Source organism: Urocitellus parryii, chromosome 10, assembly GCF_045843805.1.
Source record: "Urocitellus parryii isolate mUroPar1 chromosome 10, mUroPar1.hap1, whole genome shotgun sequence".
Classification (NCBI taxonomy): domain Eukaryota; kingdom Metazoa; phylum Chordata; class Mammalia; order Rodentia; family Sciuridae; genus Urocitellus; species Urocitellus parryii.
In genome coordinates this window covers 140,879,110-140,894,325 of record NC_135540.1, presented here as the reverse complement: position 1 = coordinate 140,894,325, position 15,216 = coordinate 140,879,110, and the positions used below count along the sequence as shown (strand labels likewise).

Here is a 15,216-nt window from a genome sequence, read left to right as displayed (position 1 = left end):
ACTAGAAATTCATATAGAAGAGTAAAAGTCCAAGAATAGCCAAGGCAGTTTTGAAGGAGAGCCAAGGCAGTGCCATTTGATCTGTTTGATGTGGAGTTATTATAAAGCTAGCCTGAGATGGGGTAGTACTGTCACGTGAGCAGGGCCAAAAGACCAAAGGAACAGAACACAGAGTCCAGGAATGACCCCCCACACACACACGTAGGAAGCTGGTATAGAGGTGGCACTCTCAGTCAGTGGGAGTGGATGGGCTACAGTGACTGACTTGGATATTATGTTGCTCACATGGAAAAGTATGTGATGCCCTCCTCCTCACCCCAAGCCCACAGCAGCTCTAGATGGGCTAAATCTCTAAATAGACGTTCTTAGGGTCGGGACCCGGAATGTCCTTCAAAGGCTCCTGTGCTGAAGGCTTGAACCCCAATGCAGCAATGTTCAGAGGTGAGGCTTTGGGGAAGCAATTGGATCATGAGGGCTGGAAACTAATCAGGGTATTAGTCCACGGATGATCTATATTTGAATGAACCACTGGGAGGTGGTGGAAACCAAAGGAGGTGGGGCCTAGTTGAAGGGAGTGGGTCCTTGGGGACTGTTTCTTGTCCCCAGTTCCTTCCTCTCTATCTCTCTCACTCACACACAAACACGCATCTGCGTGTGCCTGCACACATGTGCACACCACACACACACACACACACACACACACACACACACACACACTGTTCCCTGCTACATGCTCCCTGCCTTGAAGTTCTGCCTCAATACAAGCCCACAGTGATGGGGCCAGCCAACCATGAACTGAAATCTCTGAAACCATAACCTAAAGTAAATCTTTCCTCTTTTCAGTTGATTTTCTTAGGTATTTTGTCACAGTGATGAAAAGCTAACTAATAGGTCTTCACGTGTTAATATAAAGGAAGGTCATTCTGAAGGACCACCTTTATAACTCAGGAGGGAGAGAAGTACTGTTCAAACAAAAAACATTTAAAATACAACACTAACAAATTTCACTGCATAAAAATTAGTGCCTTCTGTAGGACAAGAGTCCTGTACATAACATTAAGAAAAAAGCAACAAATGAGAAGAGAATATTTTCATCACATACAAGCAGATGAGAACAGGGAGTACCTTTGCATAAAAAGCTCCAGGAAGCCAGTAAGAAGAAAGCCAAGCAGGGGCTGAGGTTGTGGCTCAGTGGCAGAGCGCTCGCCTAGCATGTGCAAGGCCCTGGGTTCCATCCTTAGTGCCACATAAAAATAAATAAAATAAGGTATTGTGAACAACTACAACTAAAAAGTATTTAAAAAGAAGAAGAGGAAGAGGAAGAATAGGAAGAATAAGAAGAAGAATAAGAAGAAGAAGAGGAGGAGGAAGAGAGCCAAGCAACCTAATGGGAAAATGGGCAAAGGGAAAGAACAGGCAATTCACAGAAGAGGAAATTCATATGGCAGCTTTGGAAAGATTCCTGACTGCACTTCCAGTGTGGAGTTGCAAATGAAGCAATCATCAACTTCACAGGAATTTGCATCTGCTCCAGGTCTTAGTGAGAATGCTGAAGGAATACAAATGGTTTCTCAATTTGAAAAGAAAGTTAGAAGTTGAATTTACATATCCACTAGTAGGCATGACCCATCATATGTATGTACCATACTCCACATTACACAAGTAATGTATATTCTTGGTATATGTAAGGGGTGGCACCCTCTCCGGATTCCAGGGACTTGCATTTGGGTTTGGGGAGCTAGGTGAAAGGACACCACTGCATGCTGTGTGAAATCCTGAAAGTCCAGAAACAACCTAAATATCCTTCAAGGTGGAGCAGGGTGGAGAAATCCTAAGTCCGCCATAGCCCCTGGCGTGCTGCTGAATGTTTAACAGCCCGCTGTTCAGGGAGAAAGCCTTCATTTGCCAGTTTCTGAGATGTCACTTCTCCACCATGGCTGAGGTCTGTCTATCCTGTGACATCACTGACCACAGAGCTGGGAGAAGGTGCACAGGGTGAGTCTGTGGGAAGGTGCTCGGAGCGAGTGGCAGTGCACCATTGATTGCTTTCTCCCAGCAGCCAAGATCGATGAAGAGACCAGGTAGAGCCGAAGAAAATAATGCTTAGGGTGGCAAAGAAGCAATTTTCAATGTGGGACGATCAATATGATAATGTTTATATAAATTCAAAAATTACACAAAGTGGTAAGACGCACATTGTTGAAGAATGGAAAGGGAACGGGCGGAAACTCCAGCCTGGGGACGCTGTTTGCCTTTGGAAAGAGAAAGGGGAGAGCAGAATGAAGGAGGGGTGCGAGGAAGCGCCCGCCTTCCCGCTCTCTCTTTTTCTCTGGTTTTGTTTCTTAAGTGTCAAGAGCTGAAGCAAATATGTGGGACCGGGAAGCTGGTTTATGTTGGATCAATATTCAAAAGGTGGGGATTGTCGTCAGGCATGACTCTGCGTATTTAAAATGCATCATTAAAACAAACAGCATTAAAATAAAAAACTGAAGCGAAAACTAACGTGGAAGGCCCTGGAGGGACACGCTCCAAGGGGTCTGGCAACTGCGTTTGGACTCAGGATCTTCACTTTTCATCTTCCCTATGTCTGGATGTGCCTGGGCCGGGGCGGCACTCCCTGGGCCCTGGGAGGGCTGGGCTAGGCCGTAGCTCTAGGCCCTTCCATGTGGACGTCACCTCCCTTTGCGGGGTCGTGGCCTGTTTGTGAGACATCCCCATCCACAGGCCTGGTGACCTAGGCTACGGTGAGTGGGTGGGATTGTGGCCATCCTGGCCCAGGAGGGAAGAGCCACGGGGCGCTCTGTCAGCCTAGAGGTGGGAACAGACAGTCACAGTGCTGGAGAGAGCTGAAACCATCTTGAAGCTTTGCCCCAGGATCTGAGAGGTCACAGAGGGGGACAGTGGCAGAGAGTAGCTAGGTTGTACTGGCCGTATGGACCGACCCAATCAGCTCTGGATTCACTCAGACCTGGGCAAATCTCTGTGATGCCACATAGGAGCTGTGTGACTCAGGAAAATGACTCAGCATCTGTTTTTTTTTTTTTTTTGTAAAATGGGAACTATGGTAGAGTGTCTTATGGTGCAAACTAATTGCAGCTCTTTCCTAGAGAAAGATTGTCCCCTTGTGCTCCCCTGAGACCATGAAGCCCTGTGACCTGGGTCCCTGTCCTTCCTGAACTGATGTATGGTGTTATGTGACCTGCTTGGACCAGTGATGCCATAGGAGTGAGCTTGTGATCCCAGGTCTTTCTTTTACCTCTGCATGAGTCCAGTGTCCAAATGTGGGGCTGCTCCATCACCTTGGGTCCTGGAACAAAGATAGAAATGATGAGAACTGTAACCAACTCATGAGGAGTGTGTGACATGCATGAGAAATAAGCCTGTAAGTCACTGCATTACTGCAATATGACTTGGTCCACGGTGGCTGAGTGGCATTTCTCATGTTCTGATAGAGGGTGCAATAACACATGTGAAATGCTTACAGGGACAGAGCAGTGGGGATAGGCGAGGGTGTGCTGCAGTAATAAGCAGTCTGCAAGTCTTAGTGACTAACACAGCACATTCTTTTTCTTGCTTACCCCAATGTGTAATAGTTCTTCAGAGTCCTTTAAAGAAGTAAAGGAAGGAAGGGAGAAGAGAGTGGGGAGGGGAGGAAGGAAGATCTGGCAAGCCTCTCACAGAGAAGCTCCAACCCAGAGAGATACTCTCCTCTCACTTGCCTCAAGCTTCACTGCCCAACACTAGTCTCATGACCACAACTAATTTAAGAGGGGACAGGAAGTGCAAATCTACCCCAGGCACAGAAGAAGGCGAGGAGCAGGAGAAAGAGGGAAGGTCGACAAGATGGCACTGTAGGCAGGAGTGGCTGGTGCAAATGTGCCCTCTGGAGGAGTCTGCCTTGCTCCGGAAGCTGTGGTCTTCGGGAAGGCCCCAGGGTGCACACAGGAATGGCTGGAGACACAGTCGGGCACTTACTGGGAAGACCCTTGCATTCAGAAATAGCGTGTGGGAGATGGGAGCCCCTGGGTCCTGGTGTGGCCATGTGACTGGATGGAGGAGGGCTTGGGAACTCTGTCTAAGACCAGGAGAGGGCAGGCTGGGAAGGCGTGGGCAGAGGAGCTGGCAGGGGTTCACCCTTGGTGGGAGAAGGAGCGGGCCAGTCGGTGTCAGCATGGCAGCTGGTGGCTGGGCTGTGCCCACAAGCCAAGGCAGTAGCTCCCTGAGGCAGGGGTGGGCCAACAGGGACTCTCTAATGTCACTCTAAAGAGACGGCTTGCCCTCTGCAACCAAAGTTAGATGTCTGTAGGCCGTCGAGTGGCAGTGCTGGCACGTGTGCAAAAAATGCGGACGCGTGGGAACTTTCCGGCTTCCAAACTGAAGGTAACTGCAGTGCCCTGAGCAGAGGGCACATTGCAGCATTTCCACAACGAACAGTACACAGCAATGCAAACGACTAGACCACAACCAGGGTGTACACAGATCGCCAAGCGAGAACCCAGAGAGAGAACGTCAAGCAAGACACCAGGCGAGCGGCATTCGTGCCCTGGAGTTGGTGGCGGGAAATCTCCAGAGCAGCAAAGCCTCAGTGGGTGATGTGTGGGTGGGCCTCAGCCAGGGCTGCTGTAACACAGATGCCACCGCCGATGGCTTACACAGGATGAGGACCCTTCACCCCTCTGGAGGCCGTGTGGCTCCCATGACTTGGAGCTGGTGGTCTTCTTGCTGTGTCCCTACTTGACCGAAAGGGACAGGATGCAAGTTCTCTGTGTTCTTGTGGGGACTGAGCTGTCACTAGAGTGCCACCCTCATGACCTAATCACCTCCACTGTTCCCCTCCTAAAACCTAGCTCTCGAGGGACAAGATTTAAACATGACTTTTGGGGTGGGAGTGAGGGGGCAGAAGGAGCCTCGTGGGTTGACTGTGCTTCCCTCCTGCCGTCTGCAGCCACAGGTGCTCCCCGAGGTCCGGGGGCCCAGTGTTCAACTGTGCAACGGGCCACCCTCACAAGGCACCACGGACAAGCTCTCTCACAGCTCTGGAGGCCAGGATGTCCAAGGCGAGGCTGAGGCTCCGCCCGCTCTGTCCCCCAGGGAGGCTCTCTCCCCAGGTGCCCAGTGACCTTCCAGAGGAAGCAGGTGAGCCTTCTTGTCTTTTTTAACAAAGGCAGCGATCCCACCATGAAACCCCCTGTGACCTCGTCTAACCCTAATAATCTCCGAGGCATTGGGGGGTGGGCTGTGTGTTCTCTATGTCACTTAAAACATCCTGGGGAAACAGGGGCACGAGACTTGGGTCCATCAGGAGGAGCAGCAGCTCCAGGGAGAAGCGAGTAGGGCTGCCCACCAGCGGCAGCCAAGAGAGGGGCTACAGTGTCCCCTGGCTCCAGGAAGCCTTTCTCTACCCCATGGGACCAGCTTCTCTTCGGGAAGGAGAGGAGGATGGTGGTCAGAAGCCAGCAGGAGGGGCTGAGGCATTGAGAGGGTGGGGAGGAGGCGGTGGCCCATGTGAACAAGTCCTTCGGCCGGAGGTTGTGAGCAGGGGAGGCAGGTGCTGGCACTGGGAGGGACCCGTCTAGGCCTGTGACTGTGGCAGAGACCCTAGCAGGCTCCGCCCTGAGTCCTGAGAGTCTCTGGAGGGCTGCTGCCAAATATTTCCTTACACAGCCATCCTGCTCCTCCCTTCTCAAAGGACCTCTCCCGGCCACGTGTCTCCACAGCAGCTCCTTCCTCCTCTTCTCCACCCACCATGGCCTCCCCAGGACAGGCTCACCTCCTCAGGACATTGCCCATCTCATGCCACGGGAGGCCTGCCCCTCTAACCTGTGCCAGGCCGTGCGTGCACAGAGCAGGCGCTCAGCAGACACACTGTGAATGAGTGAAAGGCAGGGGACTCTGCAGGGGGGTGCAGGATCTGGAGCTGAGGTTCCAGCCAGGAGGGACAGAGACGTGTGCAGACGCAGAGGAGGAAGCAGTGCATTCTGTGACTGAGTGGGTGCCGGTAGCCAGGAGGCAGAGGGAGGGCCTTGGCTCTGATTGGGGGAGGGTGCTCCAGAAGAATGGGGAGACAGCTTGGAGAAATCTGAAGGATTCAGAGGGACTTCCTGGGGACTGATGCTGAGCCTTGGGGTCCAGCAAGTCTGGAGATCACCAACTCAGGGGTCCCAGGCAGGGCTCAGGCATGATGGACTGAGGCGCGGGTGGGCCTCAGTGTCAGTGTGGTTCAGGGCATCCCTGCAGGTGAGGCTCGTGTTAGCATGGGTTGGGTGCTTTGGCAGAAGTGACAGATGGGAAAGGTGGGTGTGGAGATCTCTCCAAGACCAGAGAGGAAGGGTAAAGGACATGTAGGAGGCTGGGGCTCGGCATGACCACAGTATAGCACCAATGAGGTCAGGTTCCTGCTAAGCATGAACCAGTCATGCCAACCTTCTGAGGCCCTCCTTGTGCCTCTCATGTCCCTTTTGCAGATGAGGTTGTGCCAGCCCCAGCTCCCTTGTTGTTAGGACTTGAATGTAGCCTGTCTGTCTTCCAGTGTCTGAGGCTGCAGTCATTTTTCTGTCCTGAGCTGGAGAGGTGAGGAGGACATGGACAGAGAATGGGTACTGGTTCAGGATGTGCAGTATGGGACATCTGAGCAGACCAGGTGTGAGAGACAGAGAATGTCCCCATTCAGTGTATGAGGCCATGTGGACATCAGTCACCTTCCTGTGGGCAGAGTGATGTGGAACCAGCACATGTGGAGGGTCCCTGCATTTAATCTGCACCCCTCTGCTCCAGGGAGAGCAGTGGTAGCTTGCTGTGCAGTGAAAAAGCCCAGGCTGGGACAGGCAGGGCATTGGTCCTGGGCCGCTCAGCAAGCAGGTGCTGGCAGAGCCCCCAGGCCTCTGATGTGTCCAAGCCTTTCCATTACACCTGCAGGGTTAGGTTGGGCACTTTGACCTTTGGGAATTTTGAGGAATGAAAACCCAGTTTCAGCTGTGAAAGCCTCCTCCTGTTCCCCACCAGGATGCCTCAGGCAGCATCTCTGTTTCCCATAAGCCTGCCCTCCATACCCAGCACCTTTGGACCCTCCTGTCTCTACCACATTTTAGTGAGGTTTCTGGAATTCCAAAACCCGGCTGAGAGAAGCAGAGAGCATTGCATAATTGCACAACTGGGCAAGACCAGTCCCGCTGGTCACCTGGAGCCTGTGCCCCTAAATCTTGGACCCCAGGGCCTCTCAGCCTTGGTGACCACATGGAATCTGTCCCCCCATGGCAAACTGCAGCTTTTCTCTCCCCTCTTTCCAAGGAGGTCTTGCCGAACACCCAAGCAGGCCTATGAGGCCACTGTACCCCATGCATCACGCACAGAGTGAGCCTGGAGGAGATGGCAGCTTGAGAAAAGAGGAGGGCCTGGTCCAGTGTACTGGAAGATGGGGAGGGAAGGAGTTAGAAGGGAGGGGAAAGGTGGGGTGGAGGAAGAGGGGAGGGAAGGAAGGGAGGGAGGGAGGAGGTAAGCTCCTGATGCCTACTGCAGGGGATGGGTGAGGGAAGGTGCGTTCTCCAGCCTGTTTCTGGAGCACCCCCAGTGCTGGTGTCCACAGCTGGATCTCACTTGTAGGTATACAGGGGTGAGCAGGAGGAGAGATCAGGGCTCAGCCTGGGGGAGGTAAACTCACCCTGGGCAGAATCATCCAGAGTTCCACCTTGCAAGTGCTGGCCTGCCTCCCCTAGCTTCCTCACAGAGCCAGGGTGCTCTTGGAAGGGCCCCCAGAACTTTCCGGATCCACTCGCTCTTCTACTAACCAAGGGGCTTGTGGTTCTCCCCACTACCACCCACTTAGGACTCCCATTCTACAGGTGCCCCCTTCAGCTGCGCCCCACCTCCTCCCAGTCCTTCTATTGCCTTCTGCCCAGCGAAGCTGCCCACCTCCTCCGCTCTTCTAGTCCCCCTATCCGTTGGCCGTCTCTTCCCCAATTGGAGCACCTGGCACCCAAGGGACCCTCCTCCCACAGCTCAGCCGACCAGCACCCCCGCCCCCACCCAGGCTGGCAGTCTCCTCCTTCCATCCCTCCTCCGTGGCGCATCCAGCCACCAAAGGTGCCCACCGCAAAGACTCGAGCACCGCGGCCCCACCTCTGCCCCGGCGCCCGCTGCACCTGCAGGGTGGCTGGGTGCACGGCGGGTGGCGGGCGGCGCGGCCGCAGGGGCGGAGGAGCGGGCGGCGCGAGGGAGGGGCCTGCGACAGCGGCGGCGGCGGCCGCCCCAGCCCGCGCAGCCCGGCTCGGCCCCGGCTCGGTCGGCGCAGCGCAGCGCAGCGCCGCGCGCGTCCCCTCGCCGCCGCCGCCGCAGCCAGGCGCACCGGCACCAGGCCACCGCCGCCGCCGCCGGCGCACGGACGCAGCGCGCACAGGCCAGCCGGGATGCGCGCCCGGGCCCCGGCCAGCCCGAACCCGCGGCCGCCGCCCGCCCGCCGCGCTCTCGCCTGACCGCGGCGCCCGCCCCGGCCACCCCGCCCGGTCCCGGCCGCCCGCGGCCGAGATGCCCGCCCTCCGGGGCCCCGGCGGCCCGCGCCCCTGCTAGGCTGCGGCGGTATGGCCCGCGCGCCCGGCGCGACCTCTGCGGATTGCATCGGTGTGCGGCGGCGGGGCATGCCCAGGGCACCGGGCACGGCCTTCAATGGGCGAGGACACGGACACGCGGAAAATTAACCACAGCTTCCTGCGGGACCACAGCTATGTGACTGAAGGTAACGTACGTGTTGTCTGAGACCCCCTCCGGCCGGCCGCGGCGTGGGGATGCCGTCGCACCGAATGCCCTCCGAAGGTTTGGACCGCGCGATGTGTGTCGTGTCCCCCGACCCCACCCCACCCCACCCCACCTTCACCCCACCTCACCCTGACCCGGGCCTGGAGGGAGGGAACCCTAGGGCACCGGCCCCCCGCTGCCCAGTGCCGGGAGAGGCCAGCGCCCTCCTCCGCGCCGCCCTCCGGGAGGCAGCTTTACCCCCTGGCCAGGTAGCATCCTGATCTGCCGTGGCCATCATTTTTTTTTTTTTTTTTTAAGGCCATGCCTGCGGTTAAGGTGATGCGGAAATCCCGGGGAAATGTAATGGCTTAAAACCCCGTGTTTGCCATTTCAGCCCTATCCAAAGCCCGCAGAATCTTCTAGGCTGCCCACTCCTTGGAGACGGAGAGGGGCCCAGAGGAAAAATCCATTGCCAGACCCTTCGGAGAAGCTCGCCTGCCGCGGGCCTCTCCCTGCCCCCAGAGGCAGGGTCCTTTCCTGGGAGGGAGGCGCAGATGTGGACTCGAGTTTTATTCCTGGGGAGTTATATTGAGACAGGAGTAGCGGGGCCCAACCTTCAGGATTCCCACCACCCAAGTGGCACAGGTTACCCCAGACAGACCCTGCATTTAAACCCCCTAAGTTGGCCCTACAGCCCAACCCCCACACCAAGCTGGTGGAACCCAGAGGGTCAGCGCCCCTCTTACATGGCAGTAACTTCCTGGGTCCCTCTGCTCTGCCTAGCCCAGAGAACGGTGGGACAGCTCCAGTGCGAAGCCAGGGGACAGCGGAGTGAACCCCTGGTGGAGGATAGGGAGACCTGGCCGTGGAGTAACAGTGGGCTGCGCCCGCGGGGACCCTCGTGCTGGAGACCTTCCCGAGTGTAGGGCGGTGCATCTCCCCCGCGGGCTGCTGGGCAGGCTGCAGAAGTGCTTGTGTGTTTTTAGCAAGAGGCTTCTTAATGGGCACCCTGGGGAAGGGCCCTGGGCGCTTCGTCCCGCGGGACTGGTGCGCACGGTGCGGGAGCTGGGGAACCTGTGTGGGCCCTGCGCGATGACTAGCCTCCGGCCGGTGTCTAATGCCTGCTCCGCCGGAAATGAGGCCGAGAGGGAGCGGAGCCCTGCGGGGACTAGGCAGCGGAGGACGGCCAGGCGGGCTCGGCGTCCTGACCCCGGGGGCGGAGGCTGGGTGTGCAACCTGGGCGGACAGACCGCTGCTGAGGGTGGCGTTCCCCGCTCGGAGAGGAGAAGCGCTGAGTCATGCTTCGCCGCTGGGTGGGTGTGGGGAAAGCAGGCAGGGCTGCCGCGCTGGGGGACAGCGCTGTCAGGCCGGGCTCCGGGAGGCCCCGGGAGCCGAACGCGGCCCTTTGTCGCTTGCCTGGGTGAGGTGGAGCCAGGATCCGCTGTGTGCTGGGGGTGCGCTTTCCGCTCACAGCCTGAGGAGCGGCAGAGGGTTGAAGGAGGCCTCGGGTTGCTGGCAGGTGCCCGAGCGGCCTGGCTCTAGAGCAAGGGGATCTTGGCAGGTCCTCTGCCGCGCGGATCTGGCTCCGGTCTGGCTCCCTGGAGGAAGCCTCTGTTTTCTCATCTTTATATTGGGGACGATGGGATGGGAGGCAGGACTGAGCTGTAATTAAACATCAACTGCACGGCCCCAGCTCATAGGACATTTTCAGCATGAATTCCTTGTCATCCCCCTGGCTTCTCTCTCTGATGACTCCACCGGTTCTCAGCTGTAGGAGCTGAAGTCATGCTTTTGAGTCCCTTTTCCTTTTACATGATTCCTGAGCCCCTGTGTATGCAGTCGCTGCCTTAGGACCACCCCCTGCCCCCCATAGACTCCCTTGTGCAGGCTGTATTCTCGCAGGGAGCCCTGTGACCTTGAGGGGAGTTCTTCCCACCTCATGTCAGTTTCCCCACCTGTAAAATGAGAGTGCAGAAGACCACCCTGCCTATGAGGCCCAGGTGAGATGGGAGGAAGGAGCACCTTGGAACCCCAAATTGTCAATGGCAAAGTGTGGTCTGCACCTACTTTGTGCTAGGGCCTCCCACAAGGTCTCACATAACCCTCATCTCACTTTTTAGATGAGGACACTGAGGCTTGGCTTGGTCCATGGCTCAGACAGAATGTCAGGATATATAGTGCCCAGGGCTGAGGTGCCAGGGCCTTGCAGGGGCTAGATCAGATTTCCTGCCGTCCACAAGAAGAAACAGTAACAGTGATTGAGAGAAAATTAGATGAGAATTGTGACCTCCTTAGAGGAAACTGGACTTTCATGCTGTGGAATCCTGACTGCATTTGGTAGAGCGTAGATTTGTCAGCCTTCAGACCTGTGTTGGAATTCTGCTTCTGATGCCTCACCTCCTGTGCTGCCTTGGTCAAGTTGCTTTGCTTTCTCACTTTGTAAAGAGAGAAATAAAATGATCTCTGTCACCGACTAGATTATTGAGGTGACTATGCTAATGTAGAAAGTGCCTACTGTAGTGTTTAGCTTATCAGAATCATTTAATGAATGGCACCAGAATTTCATAACCAGTAGTGGATGCTGAGACTCAGTTTGCAAAAGACCAGGTGTGGGGGGGCTGGGGCTGTGGCTCAGCGGTAGAGCCCTCGCCTAGGTTCGATCCTCAGCATCACATAAAAATAAATAAATAAAATAAAAGTAAATAAAATAAAAAGACCAGGTGTGCACATTCCTGTTCCACCGGTGTCTCGGTCCACGCTCCTTCAGGACGCCCCGCTGCGTGGGTGACTTCCTGCTCCTTCACATGCCAATTTCTTTTGACCTCACAGTATTTGCTCTGGCAGTTCCTGGAGGCCTACCTCCTGCGTTTCTCCTGACTATCTCCCACTCATCCTTTGAGTCCCAAATTCAATGTCATCTTTGCCAGTGGGAGTCCTGCCTGGGTTTCTAAGCTTTGGGAAATCCTAAATACCTTGAGAAGAGTTTATGTCTTGTTAGTCATTCACACCTCAGTGTGAATTGGACTGTGTGGGGTTTTTTGTTTCTGTGCTTACTCTTGGCTAGGCTCAGCTGCATTGAGGGTTATTGTGATCATTAGGTGTGAGTGTAGGACCCGGAGAACTGGGGGGCATGAGGGCCAGCAGTGAAGTGGAAGCACTGAGGACATTGGAGAGACCTGAGCCCTAGGGAAAGGGACCCAGGGATAGGAGGATGCTGGGATGTCTCTTTCAGATGTTTCTCAAAAGCTGAATATTTCCAGAAAGGGCCCTTCCTGGCTGTGCTCTCTCTTGCTGCAGAACCCAATACTCAGCCTTTGAGTGAGTTCCCTGGGTGTTTCTAGGCTGGTCTGAAAGGGTTTGGAGGTGCCAAACCCTCCCACCCTTCCTTCTCTGGGCACCAGGTGCCAGGCACGTCCTCTGCTGGGCCTGGCTCTGGTCAGGCAGCATGGTTCCCACACAAGAGCTCAGCTGGGGCTTCACAGGTGGATCCTGGTGGGTCTGGGTCACTTTGAGGAGGAGCAGCGACTCCCATGTGCCCAGCAGGTAAGGCATGTCAGGAGCACGGTGTTTGGCTGGGACCACAGTCAGTGTCCCCTCCCTGGAGCATCTCAGTCATCGACCCCTTGCAGACACCTGCTGCTCACACCTGAGGAAGGGCAGTGCCTCTGTCTTCTTAACCTCATTCAGGTTGTCTGTTATCCTGAGTTACCAGGGAGGAAATTAAGGGGGCTCTGGTGAGCAAGGGCCGCCGGCCTGCCCTAACCCAGCTCGTGGGCAGGTTCCACTGTGGGCATTTGTCCTGGGCTGTTCCCTAGAGGCCATGGTTTCCCGTCCACCCTCAGCCACACTGGAAAGGGTGCTGCTTGTGAGAGATGGGTTTCACCTTTGTGGTCATGTCACAGCCGACTCCCCAGCATGCTGTCTCTGCCTCTGGGCAGCACACGTGCTGTTCCTGGCAAGAGGCCGCGGCCATGTCTGGGTCTGACAGGTCTAAGGGTGGGCAGTCTCATCCCCTGGGCAGTGACTGTTCCAGAGGGGATGTGGGGTAGTTCTGGAGGCTGAGTGGGAAGGAAAGGGGGCTGCAGAAGCCAGTCCCTCTGTGGGGTGAGCACATTAAATCCTGTGGTTGCTGGCAGCTCTGTTGGCACCTGGTGGGGAGCAGTCTTAAGATGGCATTGTCGATGGCCAAGTGGAGAGTGACAGAGGACCCAGGACCATGGTGACATCCAGGCCTGATGTCCACCTCACCTCTGGGCATCCAGTTGCATGAGCTGTACATTTCCTGTTTCGCCTTTGAGTCAAGTCTCCATTCTTTGCAGCCAATAGCATCCGACTCACGTAACCCTGACTTGGTATCAGGAAAGCCAGGAGGACTCTACATAAAGCCAGGGTTCTGTTCACTTCCTGTTTAGGAGTCCTTTTGTCCCTTACTGCACCCAAGTCAAGGTTGCCAAGTTCAGTTTTCCCCTTCCGGGTCCTATTGTGGTGACCTGATGTGTGACCACAAGACCTGATTTTGGCGACCTGGGTCTGGTGGAGTCTGGCTCTGAGCTGTGGTCTCTGGCTAGCCACAGTCTGTCCAGGCCTCAGTTTCTTCTTTGTTGTTGCCTATCTTTGCAAATGAGGGACCTGCCATTGTTTGGAGTTTTCACATCTCTCTGATCTCCCTGGCCCATAGCCCCCTGCGTTAAATGGCTGGGTATACCAAGCATGCCCAGCCCAGGACTCATAGCACAGGCTGCCCTCATAAGCGCTGTACATAAATGACAATGTCCAGGCTAGTCCTCAGAACTGTCATCAAGTGGGCTGGCCCAAATCCTACCCCAACCTGTGGGAAACAGGCTAGGCAGGGAGGGAATTAGTTGGTGCTGGACCTACAGCCTAGGGGGCCATCAGGGAGAGCCAGGCTTTGATGTTTCAAAATCCACATATGGACTGGCTGATTCCACCCTCCTTCTTTGGGTCCTTCCCTACTGTCGGCTGAGTGGGGTAGAGTGTTGCTCGACCGCAGGTATCAAGGAGCCAATACAACAGTTATTTCTCAGAGGACTTGCCTCTGCTCTGGAAAGAACAACGCGCATGTGCAAAATACTAATTGTGCCTCTCAGTGATTTCACGTTCTGGGTAAATGCTCTAGCATTTAAATTGAAATTGCATGACAAGATGATGGGCAATAAAAATCATTCTAAAATATAAACTTTTACTTTGTCTTTATTTCGATTGACTTAAACTGGAAATAAATAACATCCTAACAGATATGGAAGAGATGAAAAAACTGTATTTTAGCCCAGTCAGTGAGGTCTCATGCTTTTTGGCAGAAGGATCCCGCATTTTCTCTTTTCCAGGGCCCTACTCATGATACCCTTGTGCCTCTTTGCTGAAACTCGGGAGAGGTGGGGTCCCTGGCCACGCCCTTCACCTTGGCTTTTGTGATTGGTGAAAACGGTGAGAGAGCCTGTTATCCATTGAGTAGCTTTTCTCTCCTGGGCCGGGTTGGCTTTGGAGGTTGCCGCCTCCTGGACCCCGCCATCCCAAAGGCCGCTGGTCCTTTAACTTGGGAGTCTAGACTTAAACGTGCTATCCATGCAGGGTCCCTGGTTCATGTTTTTCGTCCAGATTTGTGCATATTAGCATATTATATATTCTCAAGTCCTAGGAGAGGTGGGTAACTGTGACCTCAGCCCCGCCCCAGTGCAGGTTGACCCTCATTTTATTGGCTGTGTACTGTTGCTGTATAGATGTGCTGTAGTTCAAATTTCACTCCTTATTGTTGGATGTTTAGGTTGCTTTTTGTCCTTTTACAGAATTTCCTGCTCTATCCCTTCCCCTAACTTTGGAATGGTGTTTTTCAGAGCAAGTCCTATAAGTGTAATTTTATGTAAACATCACAAACATTTTTAATGTTTGATACAGACTGACAAATTATTCTCCAGAAAGTTTCCGTGTTTTGCTGCAAGCTGAGCAGCATTAGATAGTCTAATTTGTTTGACCTTTGCAAATATCATAGATGAAAAAGATTTGTTTTAATCTATGTCTGAATACCAATGAGGCTTTTTGTTCGACACACGTTTACCGACTTCCCTCATGTTCCAGGGTCGTGTTATATGTGAGATGCACCAAGTTGACGAGCTAGGCCATGACCTTCACTCAGTCATTCAACAAATATTAATGGAGTGCCCACTCTCTGCAAGGCACAGAAGAGGCCATGTTGCTGGATTGGGGAGAGAGGGGTGGGGGAGATGAGAGCTGCAGCTCCAAGGTTCGTCAGCATCTAGGGGACCAATAATGAGACATTGGAACAGGGACAGAGTCTGAGTGGCCGAAGAGCAGGAAGAGAAGCGGGAGGGCTGTGGAGTCCTTCTTTCCAGGGGACTGGGGCATCAGTGATGGGTCAGGCGGATCTGATGTGGTAGGAGGACTCTGTAGCCCCATAGTACCCCATCGAGCCCTGCAAAGACAGAACTCGCTGGTCAGCCCTCAGGAATGATG

General features: G+C 54.8%; 1 protein-coding gene across 2 annotated transcripts in view; it reads left to right on the top strand.

Moving 5' to 3' along the window:
• Window positions 1-8,528: 8,528 nt before the first annotated feature.
• Ppp2r2c (protein phosphatase 2 regulatory subunit Bgamma) overlaps window positions 8,529-15,216 on the top strand; it is a 99,002-nt gene continuing 92,314 nt past the window's right edge. Inside the window, exon 1 of one of the 2 annotated variants that reach the window (XM_026395252.2) lies at window positions 8,529-8,728. In XM_026395252.2, the coding sequence (XP_026251037.1) occupies window positions 8,659-8,728 (70 nt within the window). In that variant the 5' untranslated portion in view covers window positions 8,529-8,658. The other variant, XM_026395253.2, reaches the window with a different exon arrangement.